Genomic DNA, 19,805 nt, shown 5'->3' on the forward strand with positions numbered 1-19,805 from the left:
CTCAGGAGTGCCTACCTGTCCAGGCGGTGAAGTCTCTCTCCCACGGGGTTTGGGAGCAGCCGCATTAACATTTTCTTATTTTTGCATATAACAGGTTTGTCAGAAGTTTTTAGGAGCCAACTTGAACTGTTCTTTAGCAGACACCCTCATGAAGGTCTCTTTCCTTATGTATGTTGTATGTATGTATGTATGTATGTATGTATGTATGTATGTATGTATGTTGTAATGTATGATCATGATCACAGTAGTAATCTGGGGATCTGAGCTGATATGACTCTTCAGATAAGATCATGTGTATTTCTGTTAGATATACTGGTGTTTCTGGTACTGGGGTCATCTTATGCTGATTTGTAAGAGCTTATAGTCCAGGGTAAGAATAGGGAATTAATCTTTAAAACCTTTGACAGATGACACAAGACTAGCCAGAAGTTGCCTACAGTCTTTTTTAACACCTACTATATTGGTAAATTTCCTTCTGTTGTTTGAATTCACTGAGAAGCTGGCTTCAGAAGTTGGGTTACTCCATATGCACTTCAACACCAAATATATTTTTCTAAGTGTACTCCAAGATCCCTTATCTGGGGAGAGACTACTCCATGAACTCTGTGACAAGGAGGGAAGAGAAGAGCAAAATAGCCCAAGTAAAAAACTAGTTACTGAGAACATCTGGAACTGATTACTGAACTCTTTTGTAAAGGTGTTACTTTGTTTAGCCCATTGGGAAAGAGATACTAGAAGATCAGCTCTTGGAAACCTTAGCCATAGAGAGAAACCTCAGTGTGAAACTCCAGCTGATGCTTAAACTTCCTCAGTTTCTTGAAAATGGTGTGAGCACAGGATCTCCTGATGTTATCTCTTTCCTACCTGTCCTTTACTTGGAGGAATATTCTGATCAGCCTGTGTATTTTATGAGTAAATTGACTGGCTATCCCAATGGAGATTCATCAGTAGTTTTTGCTAGATGTTTGTGAGTCCTCCCTTTGTAATATTATCTTTCTACTGTGATTTGTTCCTTGACCTGGAAGCCTTGCCCAGGGACACTCTATGCTCTGCCTGAGAATCTCTGTGCTGGGAACAACAAATGTCAGATTCAAGAGGGCTTGTCCAGGCAATTTCTGCTTGAGGACCTGATTTGTTGTTTGTTATCTCTCTCTCTCTCTCTCTCTCTCTCTCTCTCTCTCTCTCTCTCTCACCCTCCCTCCCCCCTCTCTCTCTTTCTCTCTCTCTCTCTCTCTCTCTCTCTCTCTCTCTCTCTCTCTCTCTCTCCACCCTTCCATTTGCCTGCTGCTTTCTATTTGTTCATTTTCTCTGGCTTGTTTTATATACTTAATAACCTCACTCATTCAAAACTGAAAATATACCCATTGAAGACGGTTCTCAGTACCACAGAGCTCAACTCCTCCACCTACATATACATGGAAGATGATGACCCATGATACCTATGCTCTCTCCTCATTCTCTTATCTCCTTGTGTTCATGTTCTGTTTCAATCCCTGTGCAAACATTAAAGCTAATGTTGCTGAATTATCCAGGGGATCAAATACCACTGCACAGGTCCATGATAATTATGCTTTTCTTAATTTTATTTCAGTTTTATATTTTTGTAACTTGGGAATTTCCTCAGCTTATTTGATCTCAGATAATATCAAGAGGTATTCCTCAGTGATTTCATGATAGCTGGTCTCAGTAATGCCAGGAATAGAATTGGCATTCGTCACCCACCTTTATGGACAATACAAGTCATTTGATTGTAGGAACTCCACCAATATTTCTGCTATCTATAAATACTTTAGTCCTTTCAAAACAATCCTTAAAGCTTAAATTATGTGATGGTTTTATTTATATTGATGCATTGCCTGCTTGTATGATCATGACCCATGTGCAAGCAGTACCCATACAAACCAGAAGAGGGCATCATATCCCCTAGTACTGAAGTTACAGACAGTTGTGAGCTAGTATCTGAACCTTTGTCCTCTGGAAGAACAGTCAATACACTTAAGCACTGAGCCCATTTCTCTAGTCCCTTTTTATCTTTCTTTCACTATTTCCATTTAAAAAAGAAAAAGATTATTCTTAGAAAAGCCATTGACTCATCCTTGAATTTCAGCTCCACTCACTGCACGATTACTGTACCCTTGGCATACTCCTTGGTATACCTATGGTATACTCCTATCATGGTCCAACACCCTCAATGTGTCAGGAACACAATAGACAAGACACTGGGACACATGACATAATCCTAGAAAGAGTGAAAGCAGCCTGGAGGCTTCTGAGGCTCCATCCAAGCCTCCTCTGCAGCTCCACTGGGATTTACCCTTTGAACATCAGACCTTTGAAGTTGATCTGCTCAGTCTTCTTTGTGCTCCGCTCCATAAGCCCTCCTATAGCCTACAGCCTATGGTTCCCGTTCCCCACTCCCAGTCTGCTTCACTGAAGAACACATGATCCCCAGTACCTCAGTCTGCCCTCGGCCTTCACATCACATTTGAAAGCCTCTGGGGAACCACTCTACTAAATCTAGCATGGTGTTTGACTTTCCTGCACAGTATGAGGTCTCAGAGGTACAGCGTACTGCTAAGGAAGCTATACTCACTCAGGCTGTGAAGGCCTGAGGCTCTGGGCTCCCTGCTCCAGTCCCGATAGGAACTGGTACTGTCTTACCTTACAGTTGTTTGTCCAGAAAGACGGTGGCAGCAGCTGAGTGGGAAGATGGGTCCTTAATATCCTTGGAGCTGGCATCGCATTGGCTTTGTCCACACCTGTAACACAATTCAGGAGATGGTTGCACAGTATGCTCAGCACATGAGAATATCCACTCCAGGTGCTGCTCAGGGAATCCAGCATCCACACAGGGATTCTCGTATTTTTGCCTTGGGGATTGGGGGTGGTGGAAGAAGGATTATTGGTTTTGCTTTCGTGTTTGTAGGCTTACATAGCTTAAGACCTGGATGCTCCCTTCGAGTGAATTTACTGTCAGTTTGTAGAAAATGTGATGGAGGCTTCGATAAGTATGTGTTATTAAGAAAATCCAAACAGGACTGTTCCTCAGCACACACACACACACCACAGGCACAGCCTGTACTTTCTATAAAGGAAATAGCGACCCAGCACTAGGAACATATATGTCCTTGTCTAAAATCTATAGACTAAGAGATTCACTTGGTTCTCAAATTATAGGAGGAAGAAAGACTCTATTCTTCCTTCTTTAAGAAAATTTAGATGCCCAAACTACCAGACCCAAGGAGAACAGAAAGCCACTAATGACAACACATCCCACACCTGTGTAGCATGTTCAACTTCAATAGATGTGTCCCACACACATCACTGGAGTTGTACATTCCTACCTTGAGATTATTCCTCCTCCTCCTCCTCCTCCTCCTCCTCCTCCTCCTCCTCCTCCTCCTCCTCCTCCTCCTTCTCTTCCTTCTCCCCTTTCCTCCTCCTCCTCCCCCTTCCTCCTCCTCCTCCTCCTTTTCTTTCTCTATAGGAATTAGTCAGCCTGAGTTCATGAAACCCCCCAATTCCTCTGAGACCTATAAGAATGGACTTCCCATATTTTACCATGTTGCCTGGATTCTCATCAGTGCTCTTTCATGCTGCTATCTGTATGACCATGGGGTTAACAATTCTCCTAACAAGACTTACATCTCTAAGGAAACTCCTCTTAGTGTCCCTCTCAACACCCAAATCTGAAGTCTCTTATTGGAACCTCAAGGAATTCACTTTATCATTTTGAGGATAATGACCTTGAAGCCAAGAATAACCAAATTTGTCCTATTGAGCCAGAGCTGATAAGAAACAGTGAGCAGACTCTTTTCACCTCCCTTCCAGCCATATCAAAAACTTCTCTCTGGTTATGTGCAGTGATGTTTCTTCTATTACATCCTTTCTGATACATGATTTGTAATTTCTGCACTTCTATTTACAAACCTTGTAGGGACTTTCTCTGTGAATCATTGAGTTAAAATGGGGTAAGATGAAATAAAGATATTGCAGACTGTCCCTAAGGTCTTTCCTTTAATCTAGCAATCAGGCTATTCAAATAATGGCAGTGGAGAAGTTAGAGAATTAGTCCTGCATTGCTTCAAAGATTGCATGAAATCATTCTGTTAGGTGGCACATTTGAATCTGGACTGTGATCCACAGAAAATGGTAAAGATTCTCTTATATGAATAATCTGAAAACCTGTCAAACAAGGAGCAGAGATACTTTTAAAAAACTAGAATTGTGACTGATAATAAGTGGCATTTAACTATAAACATACAGCGGGAGGGCATGCTGTAAACTTGCGTTCCACCTTACTTCTATGATATGAGGTCTGGAAGGTGACAAGGTATAATGCTTACTTTCCATTGTCAACTTGACTGGACTATGAACTGTATCTCTGGGTGTGTATATCCATAATACGTTTTCCAGAAAGGTTCACCCACAGATTGGCAGCCCAATGGGAAATTAAACTAAATAGAAAAAGGTGAGCAAAACATTATCATCTGTCTGTGCTCCTAACTATAGACTCAATGTGATGAGCTTCATGACAGATTTATAATGTGTCCTGAAATTTGAGCTTAAAAGCCCAAAAATGCTGTAAGCAAAGCTTCACAGACAATTCTGGGGAAATTTTGGAAGAGCACAGTGCCAAAAAAAGGGTAGAGTGTGGAGGCCCACTCATGAGGTCGCAGAACTGCTCTATGGAGAGATGGGCTGGAGGTTATTATATTATATTTTGGTGAAGAGTCTGGCCACACACTGCTCTTGAACTAAGAATTTGATAAAGTTGATTTCACAACAATAAGGGATTATGTTTAGCAAGGAAATCTCAAGACTAGGAACTATTTATGAAAAGAAAAATGTTCAGTTAAAGTTACGTGAAAAATAGCTTTTCAATTGAACAAAGTAATTGCCTCCTCGTGTGTGTGTGTGTGTGTGTGTGTGTGTGCATATGTATGTATGTACATGTGTATGTGTGTGTATTTATATGCATGCATATGTGTGTGCATGTGTGTATGTGTGTGTATGTGTGCACATGTTTATATGTGTATGTGTGTATATGTGTGTGTGCATGCATGTGTTTGTGTTTCTGTTTGTGTGTATGTGTGTGTGTGCGTGTGTGTGTGTGTGTTTTGAATCATAAGACACTGTCCAGAAACCACTTGGTTATGAAAGTAAAGTACTGAACGCAGATGGCTGTGAGCTGCTGATGAGTAGATTTCTGTTCCTTCCTCTATTTTGCAGTTACACATGACCAGAGCAAAGGTATAATGAGAACATTAGGCAGAATTTTGCCTTCATATGCATCTATCTTCCTTGCTGATTCACATTTGGTAGAAATACAGAAAAGAAATGGATCTGGAAAGGGTGGCATATACATTTAACCCAACACTCAGGAGGCAGAAGCAGGAGAATCTCAGTGAGTTCAAAGTCGGACTAATATACAGCATGATGCTGTTCCAAATGGCAAATAGGGGGAGGGAGAGAGACAGGATAGGAAAGAAAAAGAGAAGATGAAGGGACAAGGACAGAGATTAGACAGAAGAGGAACATATATGGAATCAGGGTCTCTTACCTGAAGGCTGGGGTGGCTGAGCCCACTCAATAAAAGGGTGTCGGTGTTGAATGATGGTTCTCTGGCACTTCTCTACATCCCCATTCTGCTCAATCATGTTGACAATTTCTTGAATCCATGTTGTCCCTGGGAAGACCATAAAGATTGAGTTAGAAGATTATTCTTCAAATATACTAATGAAGGGGTGTGGATGCAGATGTTGGCTTTACCTTCTGTTCTAACCAGGATCTTGTTAGCTATAGAAGAAATACTTTGGATCTCTGGGAAAGGTAAAAAAGTAGAGACAAATCTCACCTCTTCCCAAGAAAAATGAATGGTACAGACTAACCTTCAAGATCCCAGGGATAAGACATGTGAAGTAGCACCCATTGTGGGACAAAAAGAGCCAGCTTCTAACTGTAGGTAGTTCTAACTTAGGTGAGGAGTTCAGATAGCTCAGAGGATGAGGCTGGGGCTACTACTCTAACAGGTTACCTGATTTAGGGTAAGTACAGATGAGGAGGTCATCTGGCTTCGCCTTGAAGGTCTGAATCTGACTCCAGTTGTCGACAGTTGGATCCAGCAGTGGGATCCCTGCGACCTCTTTCAGTTTTGTCTGTCTGCTCAATTCTGGGGCCAGGGCCATGATGTCTCAGGGAAGAAGGTTTAGTTCCTGTGAGAAAAGATCAGAATGGAATTCTTTTTTCTTTCTCTTTTTTTTTATTAACTTGAGTATTATTTACAGTTCCAGTCTTACTCCCTTTCCTGGTTTACGGGCCAACATAAGGGATTATGTTTAGCAAGGAAACTCCCCCTCCCCTTCTTTATGGGTGTTCCCCTCCCCATCCTCCCCCCATTGCCGCCCTCCCCCCAACAATCTAGTTCACTGGGGTTCAATCTTAGCAGGACCCAGGGCTTCCCCTTACACTGGTGATCTTACTAGGATATTCAGTGCTACCTATGAGGTCAGAGTCCAGGGTCAGTCCATATATAGACTTTAGGTAGTGGCTTAGTCCCTAGAAGCTCTGGTTGCTTGGCATTGTTGTTCATATGGGGTCTCGAGCCCCTTCAGGCTCTTCCAGTTCTTTCTCTGATTCCTTCAACGGGGGTTCTGTTCTCAGTTCAGTGGTTTGCTGCTGGCATTCGCCTCTGTATTTGCTGTATTCTGGCTGTGTCTCTCAGGAGAGATCTACATCCGGCTACTCCAGCTTGCTTCTTCTGACCATTTGCTTGGCAAGTTGTTTTCAGCCTTTCACTCTGAGGTGGTGTCTGTGTTTTTCTCGGAGGTGTGTTTCCTGTAGGCAGCAGAATGCAGGGTCCTCGTTGTGTATCCAGTTTGTTAATCTATGTCTTTTTATTGGGGAGCTGAGGCCATTGATGTTGAGAGATATTAAGGAATAGTGATTATTGCTTCCTGTTACATTCATATTTGGATGTGATGTTATGTTGTTGTGCTTTTCTTCTCTTTGTTTTGTTGCCAAGATGATTAGTTTCTTGCTTCTTCTAGGGTGTAGCTTGCCTCCTTATGTTGGGCTTTACCATTTATTACCCTTTATAGTGCTGGATTTGTATAAAGATATTGTTTAAATTTGGTTTTGTCATGGAATATCTTGCTTTCTCCATCTATGTTAATTGAGAGTTTTGCAGGATACAGTAACCTGGGCTGGCATTTGTGTTCTCTTAGGGTCTGTATGACATCTGTTCAGGATCTTCTGGCTTTCATAGTTTCTGGAGAAAAGTCTGGTGTGATTCTGATAGGTCTGCCTTTATATGTTACTTGACCTTTTCCCCTTACTGCTTTTAATATTCTTTCTTTATTTTGTGCGTTTGGTGTTTTGACTATTATGTGACGGGAGGTGTTTCTTTTCTGGTCCAATCTATTTGGAGTTCTGTAGGCTTCTTTTATGCCTATGGGTATCTCTTTTTTTAGGTTAGGGAAGATTTCTTCTATGATTTTGTTGAAGATACTTACTGTTCCTTTGAGCTGGGAGTCTTCACTCTCTTCTATACCTATTATCCTTAGATTTTATCTTCTCATTGAGTCCTGGATTCCCTGTATGTTTTGGACCAGTAGCTTTTTCCGCTTTATATTATCTTTGACAGTTGAGTCGATGATTTCTATGGAATCTTCTGCTCCTGAGATTCTCTCTTCTATCTCTTTTATTCTGTTGGTGAAGCTTGTATCTACGGCTCCTTGTCTCTTCTTTTGGTTTTCTATATCTGGGGATGTTTCTATGTGTTCTTTCTTGTTTGCTTCTATTTCCATTTTTAATTCCTTCAACTGTTTGATTGTGTTTTCCTGGAATTCTTTCAGGGATTTTTGTGATTCCTCTCTTTAGGCTTCTACTTGTTTATTTATGTTTTCCTGTGTTCCTCTAAGGGAGTTCTTCACGTCTTTCTTGAAGTCCTCCAGCATCATGATCAAATATGATTTTGAAACTAGATCTTGCTTTTCTGGTGTGTTTGCATATTCCGTGTTTGTTTTGGTGGGAGAATTGGGCTCTGATGATGCCATGTATTCTTCGTTTCTGTTGCTTGGATTCCTGCGCTTGCCTCTTGCCATCAGATTATCTCTAGTGTTACTTTGTTCTGCTATTTCTGACAGTGGCTAGACTGTCCTATAAACCTGTGTATCAGGAGTGCTGTAGACCTGTTTTCCTTTTTTTCTTTCAGCCAGTTATGGGAACAGAGTGTTCTGATTTCGGACGTGTAGTTTTTCCTATCTACAGGTCTTCAGCTATTCCTGTGCCCTGTGTCTTGAGTCCACCAGGCACGTCGCTTGGAGCAGGAAGGTTTGTCTTACCTGTGGTCCTGAGGCTCAAGTTTGCTCATGGGGTGTTGCTTATGAGCTCTCCGGGGGGACAGCAACCAGGATTATCTGCACAGCCCTTTCCGGGAGCTTCCATGCACCAGGGTTCCAGATGGCGTTTGTTTTTTCCTCTGGAATCGGTAATGTGAGCAGAGTGTAGTCTCCTCAGGTTTCCCACGCGTGTCTGCCTTTCTGAAGATTTAGCTCTCCCTCCCATGAGATTTGGGTGCGGAGAACTGTTTATCTGGTCGGTCCCTTCAGGTTCTGGTGGTGTCTCAGGGGCAGGGGACCTGCTGCACCTGTGAGCTTATTTCCAGGAACCCAGAGGCCATATACAGTTTTCTCTTGTGCCAGGGATATGGGCAGGTGTGCGCACTGTTGGTGGTCTCTTCCGCTCTGCAGTCTCAGGACTGCCCACCTGCCCAGGCGGTGAGCTCTCGCTCCCATGGGGTTTGGGAGAGGTGAGCTGGTGGGGGCCCAGAATGGAATTCTTAAAGTACTGTGATAAAGCATACACAACATGAAAATGACTCTTAAGTATCATAAGTGGATGGCTCAGTGGCATTAATAATATTCCTGCTGTTCTATGTCTACCATCACCTTCCATCTCCTGAAAACATTTTACTTTTCTAGATGGAAGCTAGGAGCCCACTACTGCTAAATCTCAGTGCCAGGCTACCACTATTTTCCTTTTTATCTCCTTAAACTCTAGATGCTTTAGAGTAAGTTCATTTTGTCTTCTTGTGAATAGCTATTTTATTTAGTTGAATATTCTTAAGGATCGGCTGTATTGTGGCATGCCATCAGATTTTCTTCCCAATTAATGCTAACTTTTATTGCATGCCTGCTTGTAGTGTGGTTTGTTTATCCATTTCCTTGTCCACGGGAACTTGGAGTGCCTCCTTTCAACTATTGTACTATAAACAATGCACAATACCTAAGCTTCTACATTCATATTTTTGGGTTCATAACTCAATGCAGATATGCAAAATAGTATGTTCTCATTTTTGAGAAATTGTCATAGAACTTTCCTACAGTGGCTGTATCATTTAAGAAGTCTACCAGTAGTATATAGTACTCTCTAATCACTGACATGTATCTCCCTTAAATCTCCATCCCAATAGATTTGTTTTGCTTTTCCTTCATGACTAATAATGAATATCTTCTCATGTACTTACAGTCTACTTTATGTCTTTTTTTCAGAGAGAGACACATTGTTCCACTGTTTGTGGTTGGTTGCTATACCTAGAAACTTACAAATATATGAATAGGAGGGATGAATGATCTTCTAATACTCAAGAGTAAGTGGCTATTGTAGTTTCAAAGCACATCTACCACTGCTGCTCAGAGGCATAGCAAGGTAATGTTCAGTGACTGCTACAGTAGTGAGTACCACTATTATATTTATTATAAGCAACTCGTTTTTAGTTCTTATATAATTTGAAGCCTAGAACATTAGAGGGAAAGAATATTTATGGAAAGTGTAACCGTGAATAATTGCTAGTAATTGTGTAAAGAAAACTACAGTGAATGAGAGAAACAAAAACTGTCCAGGCTGGCCAGACCAAATATCAGGATGACAGGTTCCCAGAGAAAGTTGAGTTCTCTGGAATGGATGCAGTGCTTTTAGAAAATGAAGACCCGGTTTTACTTGAAAACATTTCCAATATAAGCAGCAGCTATAGTTGTAGTATAGCAGAGAGGGTGTACTTCCCATAAAACTCTGAGATGTGATATAGTCAGCTTCAGCAGAGGAAGATAGAGTATTGCCATCTCCCCTTCCTTTCTTTTCTTTTAAGGTAAGAGTAGATAGGGTCTCTACATATCCCAGGATTGCCCATAGCTCCCTCTGTAGCCTTGAATGTACAATCCTCCTGCTCTAGTCTCCTTGGTTCTGAAGTGGCAAGTGTAAGCTCACTCACTTAGTTTGGAGCACTGACATTTCTAACATACCTTCCATGTTAGGTCCTTCCCTTTTAATTCACATCACAGGTTTAGCATAAGTAATAATCATTCCTCTAAATATAAGAAGGCTTACAAGATTCTAAATCAATGGTTTGATAAAGACCTCAGCTAGTATCTGTCTACTAATCTCATAAAACTTCTTTAAAAATTGCTTCTAAGTTACAAGTGTGCGTGAAATTTAAGATGTTCATGCAATAAGTCCATATTCACAAAGAAAACTAATACAGAAATTGTTATTACTTAATGTATTTTTGTCCTTTTTTTTTCTTTGAGCCTGTAGAAATAGAGTTTTAAAAAGGTTACTCATTGTCAGAGTCAGGATGTGCAGTGCCGGACGTGCCTGAGGGAGAGCCAGAGATAGGACTTGCCAAACCAGCTACCAGTTCCAAGGACACTGATCATCCGTAGCCACCCCCTCCCCTTCCTTCACTCCCCAGAAGTGAGTCATCTCCCTGAGTGAGATGAGCCACCCTACCCGAGCTGCTGAGCTGCTAGATAGCATGTACTCCTTGCTGTTGTAATTTCGAGCCGAAAGTAAGTGTGCACCATTTGAAATGACCAATCATGTGTAACCACGCAAAAGTCCCTAACCTCCCCTATATAAACCCCCAAGTTTGGAAGCTCGGGGTCGATTCCTCTGTCTCCTGTGTGAGATACGTATCGACCCAGGATCCCGCTAATAGGGATCTCGTTAATAAAAGCTACCTCTTGCTGTTACATCAAGACCGGCTACTCGTGATTCCTGGTGGCACCCCACCCCATGATTGGAGCGAGAGACGAGGCTCCCCGTTCAGGGGTACGCTCTTTCAAGCCAATTGTTAAGATATAATTGCCCACCTAAACATACAAATCCCAGTACCATCCATCCCTTAGGAACATTAGTAACAACCTGTAAATACACAGAGCGAGATCTTTACATCAGTGTCCATTGTCCTGCCAGCGAGTCTCTCTCTCTCGCTCTCTTCTCCTTTCTGTTCCAGTCTCCTCCTCTTCCTTCAAACTTCTCTCCCACCCATCCTTCCTTCTCCTCCAATGACAGGCCTCCTTCTATCCTGTACCTACCCCTCACCTGTATTTTACAAATTCAATGGGGAGAAGTTTCTAGTGAAGTCACCTGATTCCTGAGTACTTGACTAGGCAGCTGTCCTTGGGGCAGTGGAGTTAGCATCAAAATACAGATAACTCCAGGGCAAACCAGAACATTTCCCCCTTTTTGTCCAGTTAAAAAGCCTTTTCACTTATATATAAATTGAGTACAATTATTACCATTCTAAAATTTATAAAGCATATGATATACTCAACACACAGTCCATCACATTTTTAGTTAAACAGAACATTTAGTTATCCATTCCAGCTTAAGAAAGGCTTAAAATGTATATTATATCTTGGCTAGCTTGTATACTATCTGATAACTATCCAATAAAATATGTATTTTCAGAGTTAAACAGCCTGATAGGCTATGAGACTGTAATCAGTCTTCAACCCTGCCAGAAATCTTTGAATGACCAAATATCTATTAAGATAGGAAGCCTAACATGGCTTCCAGAACTACGAGGTTGTAGAGACAAATCTCCACTAGCACATTCCCCTATTAGCAACATGTGAGTGCAAGTCTGCAAGTCTACAGTGTCCTTTTCAAATATAAATTTTGGTATTCAGTATAACAGTTCCCAAACACATTCTCATTTTGAACTCCAGTAGAACTTTGGTGGTGGATATGGGAGTCCTCAAAGTATATTGATGATGCAGTTCCCTCTACCAGCTCATAGACAAAAGGGAATAGATTTCAAGGCCTTTAGAAGCTGAGAGTAAATTGGAGGCAGCAGCCTCAGTCCTTCATCTGCACAACAGAACAGAAGGCTGATGTTCAGCAGATGAACTGAGGAGGGATGTTTTCCCCAAGCCTCTTGGTGTGCAGACCTTCATTTCACCTAGCTGCTGTAATCTGCTCAAACTTCTGACCAAAAAAAGTTAAAACAATCAGTAGGGTATGATGGCAAGCAATATGAGGGAAGCTAGCAGAAAGAGTGTGACTTTGAGGCCAGTCTAGGTTACAGTAATACTGTTTCAAAGCTCTAAACCTGTGAGTCTGGAATGCCATGCAACCAAGGGAGCCATCCAGAGCAAGAGTAAGGTTGATGTGTCGAAGCCTTGAAAATCTCATCCTGATACCAGCAGGAGTAGGACTGTTTTCCTCCTTGCTCTGGGTGTGCATTCCCTGTGCACATAAACCCTATGATCCCCATTTTTGCCACCCTTGAGGTAGTCATGGCAAAATTACAGATTATCCTTCCTCTTTCCCTGTAAGGATATGTTCAGGAATCAAATAGTCCTCCACAGGTAAATGAACATTCCAAACATATGAACACCAGCCAGTAATATACCCTCAGTATGAAAACTCCTACCTACTCTCCGAGGTATATATAGCCCTTAATAAGCCCAATAAGAGAGAGCTATTTCACTGAAAACCATCACTAAAGAAGGCTATTTATCCCTTTGCATTCACTCCAACTGACACCCTGTGAAATCCACCTACCAGAATAAACTTTGTTCTTTTCAGTCCTGCTCAGTGCACAATGGTACCTGGATACCTCAAGGGCAGAAGCAGACCTAGGCTGGCACAAAACAAAATAAGAATAAAGGAAAAAGTTTGAGTTAATTAATTCATCCTTTGTTTTCCTAAACAAAATTGCAAGTATGCTTCCGCCTCTGCCTCTGCCTCTGCCTCTGCCTCTGCCTCTGCCTCTGCCTCTGCCTCTGCCTCTGCCTCTGCCTCTGCCTCTGCCTCTGCCTCTGCCTCTGCCTCTGCCTCTGCCTCTGCCTCTGCCACTGTCTCTGCCTCTGCCTCTGCCTCTGCCTCCAAAATGCTGCGATTCCAGATACATACTACCACGTCTTGTTGCATCATTTTAAATTGCTCAATTTGTGAGCAACAGCAAACTATTTGCATAAACTAATAATGCAATATCATTGGTGAATATGATGGACTGAACTGTGTGCCTTCACATTCACATGTTGAGCTCTAATCTTCTTACTTTAAAATGTTATAGTTTGAGACAGGGCCCTGAAGATGTCATTAAGTTGAGGTGAGGCTCCAATTCTATCATATTAGGGTTCTTCTTAGAAGAGATTTAGACATACAGAGAAATACCAAGGGATGTACACAGGGAACAACATGTGTGGACATAGTAAAAGAAGGCCCCCTGCAAGCAGAGGAAAAGGCCTTGAGAAACCATACTGACAGACACCTTGATCTGGAACTTTTTTGTAGGAATTTTTTTTAAAACTGAGCAGAATAGCATGATCAGTTAAAGCTCAGAGACCTGCTGTTTCATTGAACATTGGAAAATAAAGAAAATTATGCATTTCTCTTAGTGTTTCTTTGTTACTTGACCAAACAAGTAACTGAATTTAAATAAGTTTAAGATTATGACCTGGAGGTAAGGACTGAAAATCTTCAGTTGACAGAGACCAGCTCATTAATAGAGTCTGTGTGGTATAAAGGTAGATTTGAGGGGCTGAGTGAGGCCATGGAAGTATGTACAGTGAGTCAGGTGGGGGCTGATGTGTAGTTCTGTAGTAAAGGTTTGCCCAGTGTGCACCATGCCCAGCTTGACAATGTTGGGGAGGAATAGAGGTTTCTGAATGCCTTATCTTACAGTGATACAAAAGCCACAGACACCCAGCTGAAATCAGATTCTCAAGTTTGAATGTGTTCCCAGAATTGGAATTTGATGTGTGCACAAACCTCACTTCTGCTGCTGAGCAGAAGCAGAGATCACAGGGGAAGAACTGAAAGCAGCTTCCTGTGCTACTGAGCACCAGTGCCTCGCAGACTGGGTACATCAAATACTGAGAATGACACTTTCTACTTCTGATAACCTCATAGAAGGTCAAGGAGCACACAGGTAGAAATACACCTGCCAACTGACAGCCCACAGCATGCAGGCTAGAAGAGAAAAAGAGTGCTTCCTTGGGCTTCTACTTATAGGTGGTCTCAGCTATGGTCACTGCTATTTTTAGAGTAAGGCAGATAGACACACAGACTTTCCCAGGCAGGCTCCTTTTCGTCCTCTGAGGCCAGGTCCCTGTGGCCTCCTTTGTGAAACAATCTCTAGTCTTTTCCATACAGTTAACCTTTCATCTTGTTTTCTGAGACAGGTCCTCACACTGTCCTCCAGACACGATTTGAAATCATAACTGTCCTCCACCCTCAGCTGCAAGAGGATCTAAATTTACATGAGAACTTCCCAGATCTTATGCCACAGTGCTATGGTTACTTGCTTATATAAGTAACTTCCCTAAGCAGGAGACCTGGTCAAGTTCCTTTTATAGGCCTAGCTTGAATGGTGTCCACAGACTTAGACGAAAGAGGGTCCAGTGTGGTGAAGAAATAGTCATAGCCAGAGCAGTGTAGATGGCTGACAGGAGGGGAGTCTTTGTGAGGGAAAAGTACAGTATGCACATAGAGATGGTATTGTGGAAAGGTGTCTGCATGAATTTCTAAGTTAACCACAGCCAATGTTAGCTTCAGATTTTTTTTATTATTATTTTTCTTAGGTTTCTTAAGACTTAAGATCTTTCTGACTTGAGTTACACCACTTACACATTAGCACCTGTATGTCTGAGAACTAAGAACATACACCAACAAGTTATGCCAAATGTTTCAGATAAGCTGTGTTCTTACCTTCAAACTCTAGTTTTCACCAGTCTAAAAGCTGGACTGCCCAGTGTTCGGTAAGTACAAAGGTACATTTAGAGGAAGGAGGAAAGTATTTCTGGTATATGGCAAGCACAGAGGCTCAAATTCTACTATGCCAAATGTACCCAACCTTTAGCAATCAATCTCAAATGCTCTGCAATCAACGAGATCAGCTAGAGCTTTAATCAACAGAGTCACGACTACAAGAAACAAACTTTGGCATCTGGCCAATGAGGAAGTAAGTCTCACTGTTTAGGGATCACTGTTCTATAAATCTCCACTACCTTAAGTACTTTCAGACTCAAGGCTGTTTAGAGAAATGCACAGAGGCAAACACACTGCTCCTCCCTCTCTAAGACCACCTTGTTCCCCACTATGTGCAGGCCCTGGCTTTGTTGCAGAGTCCCCATGCTACGTGGTCTTCTTCCTCTCCAGTCTGATAGAGTTTAAAGTGGGAAAAACAAGAGTATTGCCATGCTTATGTTCAAAAAGAAAAATAACTCAAAAGCTGACACATTCAGCCTTTTGCTCAAAGCACCCTGTGCCTAGATGAGTGCAGCCCTTATAAAGTTACTCAAACCTGGCACATGAGGCTTACATCCATGACCTCATTTACCTTTTAAGACTCGTGATGCTAAGGTGTGCCAAACTAAAAAATTATTAACCACCAGGATTCACAAAGTAAACTAATTCCCAATCTCCCCTTAACTGTGATTAAAAAGAAGCTTAAAACATGAGTGAGTTTAAAAAGATATTTCAGAACACGAGTCTAAAGAATCTTTGTTTTTCTTCTACCACAAGAGCTAGTCTTAGTTACTTGGGTCCTGTTCTGTTGACAAGTAAACAGACTTGGGTTCAGTAATGGAGAAACTAAAATACTGGCTGCATGGTCTCAGGTATCCAGTGGAACCTTCTTAGAGATTTCTTTTCTATATCTATAAAATGTGAGTCATGCTAACTACCTCCAATCAGTACTGTTAGATTAAAAACATGGAACCAGGGCTCTGAGGTTAGAGTGGGTGGGTAAGAGAGGGAGCATGCTCATAGAAGCAGGGGGAGGAGGTATGGGAGAGAGGGAAAGGGGATAACATTTGGAATGTAAATATATAAAATATCCAAGAAAAATAAAATTTAAAAAGAAATAAAGAGAGAGAGAAAGACAGACCCAGCACAGACTAAGTAGTTACAAATGCTGGCTTTTTCCCTTTCTTTCCAGAACATATTCATTGATGCACACATATGAAGAATGACAGAACAAAAGTTTAGACGAAGAAACTATGTATATATTTATTTATACTCACATCATCCCATGATATATATATATATATATATATATATATATATATATATTTGCATGAAGAAGGCAAATTAAATTCCTTGATGTTGTTCTTGGCAACCTCAGATCAAACTGAGCTTACTAGATCTCTTCTGGCAACTTCCAAACTTGCTTTTGCCATGAAATTAAAGCTTAACTCATCTTTTGATACTGTAATTCCTCCATGGCTGATATGTCTTCTACCACCTCCTTTCTAAAGAGGTTTTGTTTGTTGACTCGCAAGTCACAATTGCCCTGTAGCAGAAGACCCTGTGTCCTAGTATCTGTGTGGAGATATCCTACGTTGCATGCTACTATTTTCACACTCAAAGTGTCACTCTAGACTCTTTATCCCATATAAGAGTGATATTGCTAATTGAACAGCTATGTATTGAGGGTGAATGCAAAAGAGATAAATCAATAGGTTCTAATAACCTGGCATATGTATTTAGTGAGCATTGATTACAACTGATTCCTTCATGGTCACAGTGATGAACTAAAGTGACACACACCCCTCCAACAGCTTTATTTGCTTCCTCTAACACACAACAAACTGTGGGCCACCAACCAGACGCCAATAAATGAGAAAACAGAAATGGTATACAGCTTGCCACAGTTGAAACAGGCAGCTAGAAGCCAGGGGAAAAGATGGTAAAAGTCCTCAAATATTCAGTCACTCCTGACAGCCCATTGTTCGAGTAAAGGAGCCTCTAGAAAAGAAAATCTGTAAATATTTATAACCATAAATGCACTAAACACAAATTCATAAAACAAATACTGTCTATTAGATCTAAATCCACAGATTAACCACCACAATGACATTTGATGACTTTAGTATCCCATTGTCAAAAACTGAGAGGTTGTCCAGACACAAACTAAACAGAGAAACACTGGAACTGAATGAAATCGCAACACAAAAGGACAAAATATATCTTATAGCACATCTACCTGAACATTAAAATTATACTTTCTCCTCAACGAGACAAAGAAATCTCTCTAATATTCACCGTATATTAGAACAAAAAGCGACTTTCAACAAACACAGGAAAATTGAAATAACTTCCTGCATTCTATCTGAACACAATGAAATATTACAGCTTTGAATGCTTAATGAAAATCTAATTGAGAGATCAAAAAATCAATAACTTAATGATACATCCAAAAGCCTTGAACAAACCAAACCCCAAACCAGTAGATGAAAAGAGGTCAAAAGTTAATGAAATGGAAGTAAAAAAAAGTTTACAAAGAATCCATTAAATTAAAAGTTTCATCTGAAAATATTTTGGCAAACTCTATGTTAATCTAAGCGAAGTAAAAAGAACTCACATGTAGAAAGCCCTGAATGAAAGCCTAAGTGCATGTGTGTTTTTACAGACCCAAATAATAAAATGAGAAATGAAAAAGGAAATATTATAACATATAAATGAAATTAAGAAAAGTATAAGAACATATTTTAAGTCTCTTTTCCACTAATCTAAAATACCTGAAAGAAACAGATGAATTTTTAGAAACACTTGACATATCAAAATTAAACCAATAAAAAACAAATGAGCTAAAGAGATCCATAACTTAGTAATGAGACTGGAGAAATAATAAAAATAAAACATGTCCCAAATAACCAGTGCCAAAGATCAGGTGGACTCACTGCAGAATTTTAGCACAAGTTCAGAGAAGAACTATCCAATTGCTCACAAAATAGAAAAAGAGTGTATGAGCCAGCAGATATAGAGGACAGCTATAAAATGCTGACTTCTGGAAATGACACAGCTGGTGCAAGAATCAAGTAACTCAGAGCAGATGTGGTTACCGGTATAACACCTGTATAAGATCATCAAGCCAGTTAATTACCCTGTAGTAGATAGTCCTGTGTCCTGGTGTCTCTGCATACACTGCATGCAACTATTTCACACTTGAAATGGCTTACAAGAATTGGTAAATCCAATCACAGGACCCATGCCCTCTTCTGGCTTCTGTGGACACAGGTAAAGCACTCAAACATAAAAGAAAATTACTCTAAACAACTTCTTTTAAAGAAAAATAACATTTTTCTTGTTAGCCAACATCATTTGAAATTTGCCCTTGTCAATTGAAGAGCCAACAATCCTATTCATCTTTCAAAATGTGTAATCTATTTTCTTACATTTTTGGTTGTTAGCCTAGCCTTTAATGGCTGAGCCATCTCTTCAGCCTAACAGCATATTTTCTATTCAGTGTTTAATGGCATTTCATTTAAAGGACTAAGTAAAGTCGGTGCTATATGCTATCTTTAATTACTTACAGTTAGTGTTTAAGCACAAGCAGTATGTGTCTCTAAGGATAGTAAGCAGAACAGATGCACGTCTTGCTTTTCTAACAGTCTCTTCCAAATGTCCTCCTTCAGATTAGTGAATTCCCTGATCCAAGGTTAACTGGCAGCACAGGAATCCACACACTTTGACCCCATCCTGGAGGCACCAGAACATCTTGGCATGAATGCTGTGGCTTTCTTCAGGAAATCACCCCTCAGTGTTGCCATGTTGTATTATGATTAATAAGTTTACTTTTGATAGTATTGGCCACATATATGTTTGAAATCAGGGTTGGACTTTTGTCCTCTAGAGGAAAGAGCATGCAGGCTGAATTAATTCTCAATGTGGGAGGAAAGTGACAGAAACATTCTTCTTGAGGGCCTCTGTTCAAGGGAGGGAGAACAGTGCACTACACTTATGTCTTTTGAGACTTTAGGGGGCTATTGGTGATGTCTAGTAGCTTCTGGCAACATGTTCTAGTTAGAAAGCCAAAAGATTCTATGAACAGGTAATAGGAGGCTTTGAATTCTATAAAAAGATGGAAAGAAATACTGATATTGTTCTAGTAATTAGTGATGATGGCCATTTATTCATTAAATATTGGTTGATTACTAGGAACTGTATCAGACATGGAGGAGTGTTCAAAGAAAGAAGTGTTAAAAATATTAAGATTTTTAAAACTTGACACTGCATGTGTTGTTACCGCTCTCAAAATCTTAAGAGAAATGGCCCAAAACTCCTGGGTTGAGTATATAGTCCTATCTCCTGCTTCTGTAAAAGACAGTGGAATTCTGGAGACAGGTAAGATAAAAGAATGTGCAATAGGACAATGTGCTCCCTTGGTTCTGTCCATTCAGATGCACTTACTGGCTGGTAAACATGGTTATCCTGAAAACCTTCAGTGGTGGCACCCTCTACATAGCAGGGTCTTAGTTTGATTTCTCTTCCTATTACAAAATAGCCTAGACTAGGTAATTTATCAAGAAATGAAGAATAGAGAACCTTGTGACCTCTGAGGCAGAGGTATCACACAGTGAAGAACAGGAAACATTCTTGTTCTTGCCTTATGTATTCTCACCCAATCCTATTTACTTTTCAAGGACCCTTCTAAATAGCATTCATGCATGAATGTGGGATGATTGTTTCTAGCACATGGTTTTTGTGGTACACTTTAAACTTAACAT

At 40.7% G+C, this 19,805-nt stretch overlaps 1 protein-coding gene across 15 annotated transcripts in view; it reads right to left on the reverse strand.

The window, feature by feature from the left end:
- Nucleotides 1-19,805, reverse strand: part of LOC148003350 (sulfotransferase 1C2A-like) — a 45,384-nt gene that overhangs the window by 10,864 nt on the left and 14,715 nt on the right. For 4 of the 15 annotated variants that reach the window (XM_087568435.1, XM_087568440.1, XM_087568441.1 and 1 more), the window contains 4 exons: nucleotides 12,853-12,931; nucleotides 6,038-6,215; nucleotides 5,564-5,689; nucleotides 2,662-2,759 (listed from right to left, as the gene is read on the reverse strand). In XM_087568435.1, the coding sequence (XP_087424561.1) occupies nucleotides 2,662-2,759; nucleotides 5,564-5,689; nucleotides 6,038-6,188 (375 nt within the window). In that variant the 5' untranslated portion in view covers nucleotides 6,189-6,215; nucleotides 12,853-12,931. Of the gene's footprint in view, nucleotides 1-2,661; nucleotides 2,760-5,563; nucleotides 5,690-6,037; nucleotides 6,216-8,345; nucleotides 8,851-12,852; nucleotides 12,932-15,003; nucleotides 15,177-18,181; nucleotides 18,472-18,611; nucleotides 18,859-19,805 lie in introns of those variants that run through there. The other 11 variants (XM_087568439.1, XM_087568446.1, XM_087568445.1 and 8 more) reach the window with 9 other exon arrangements.

Source organism: Rattus norvegicus, chromosome 9 (genome assembly GCF_021556685.1).
Source record: "Rattus norvegicus strain SHRSP/BbbUtx chromosome 9, alternate assembly SHRSP_T2T, whole genome shotgun sequence".
Taxonomy (NCBI): domain Eukaryota; kingdom Metazoa; phylum Chordata; class Mammalia; order Rodentia; family Muridae; genus Rattus; species Rattus norvegicus.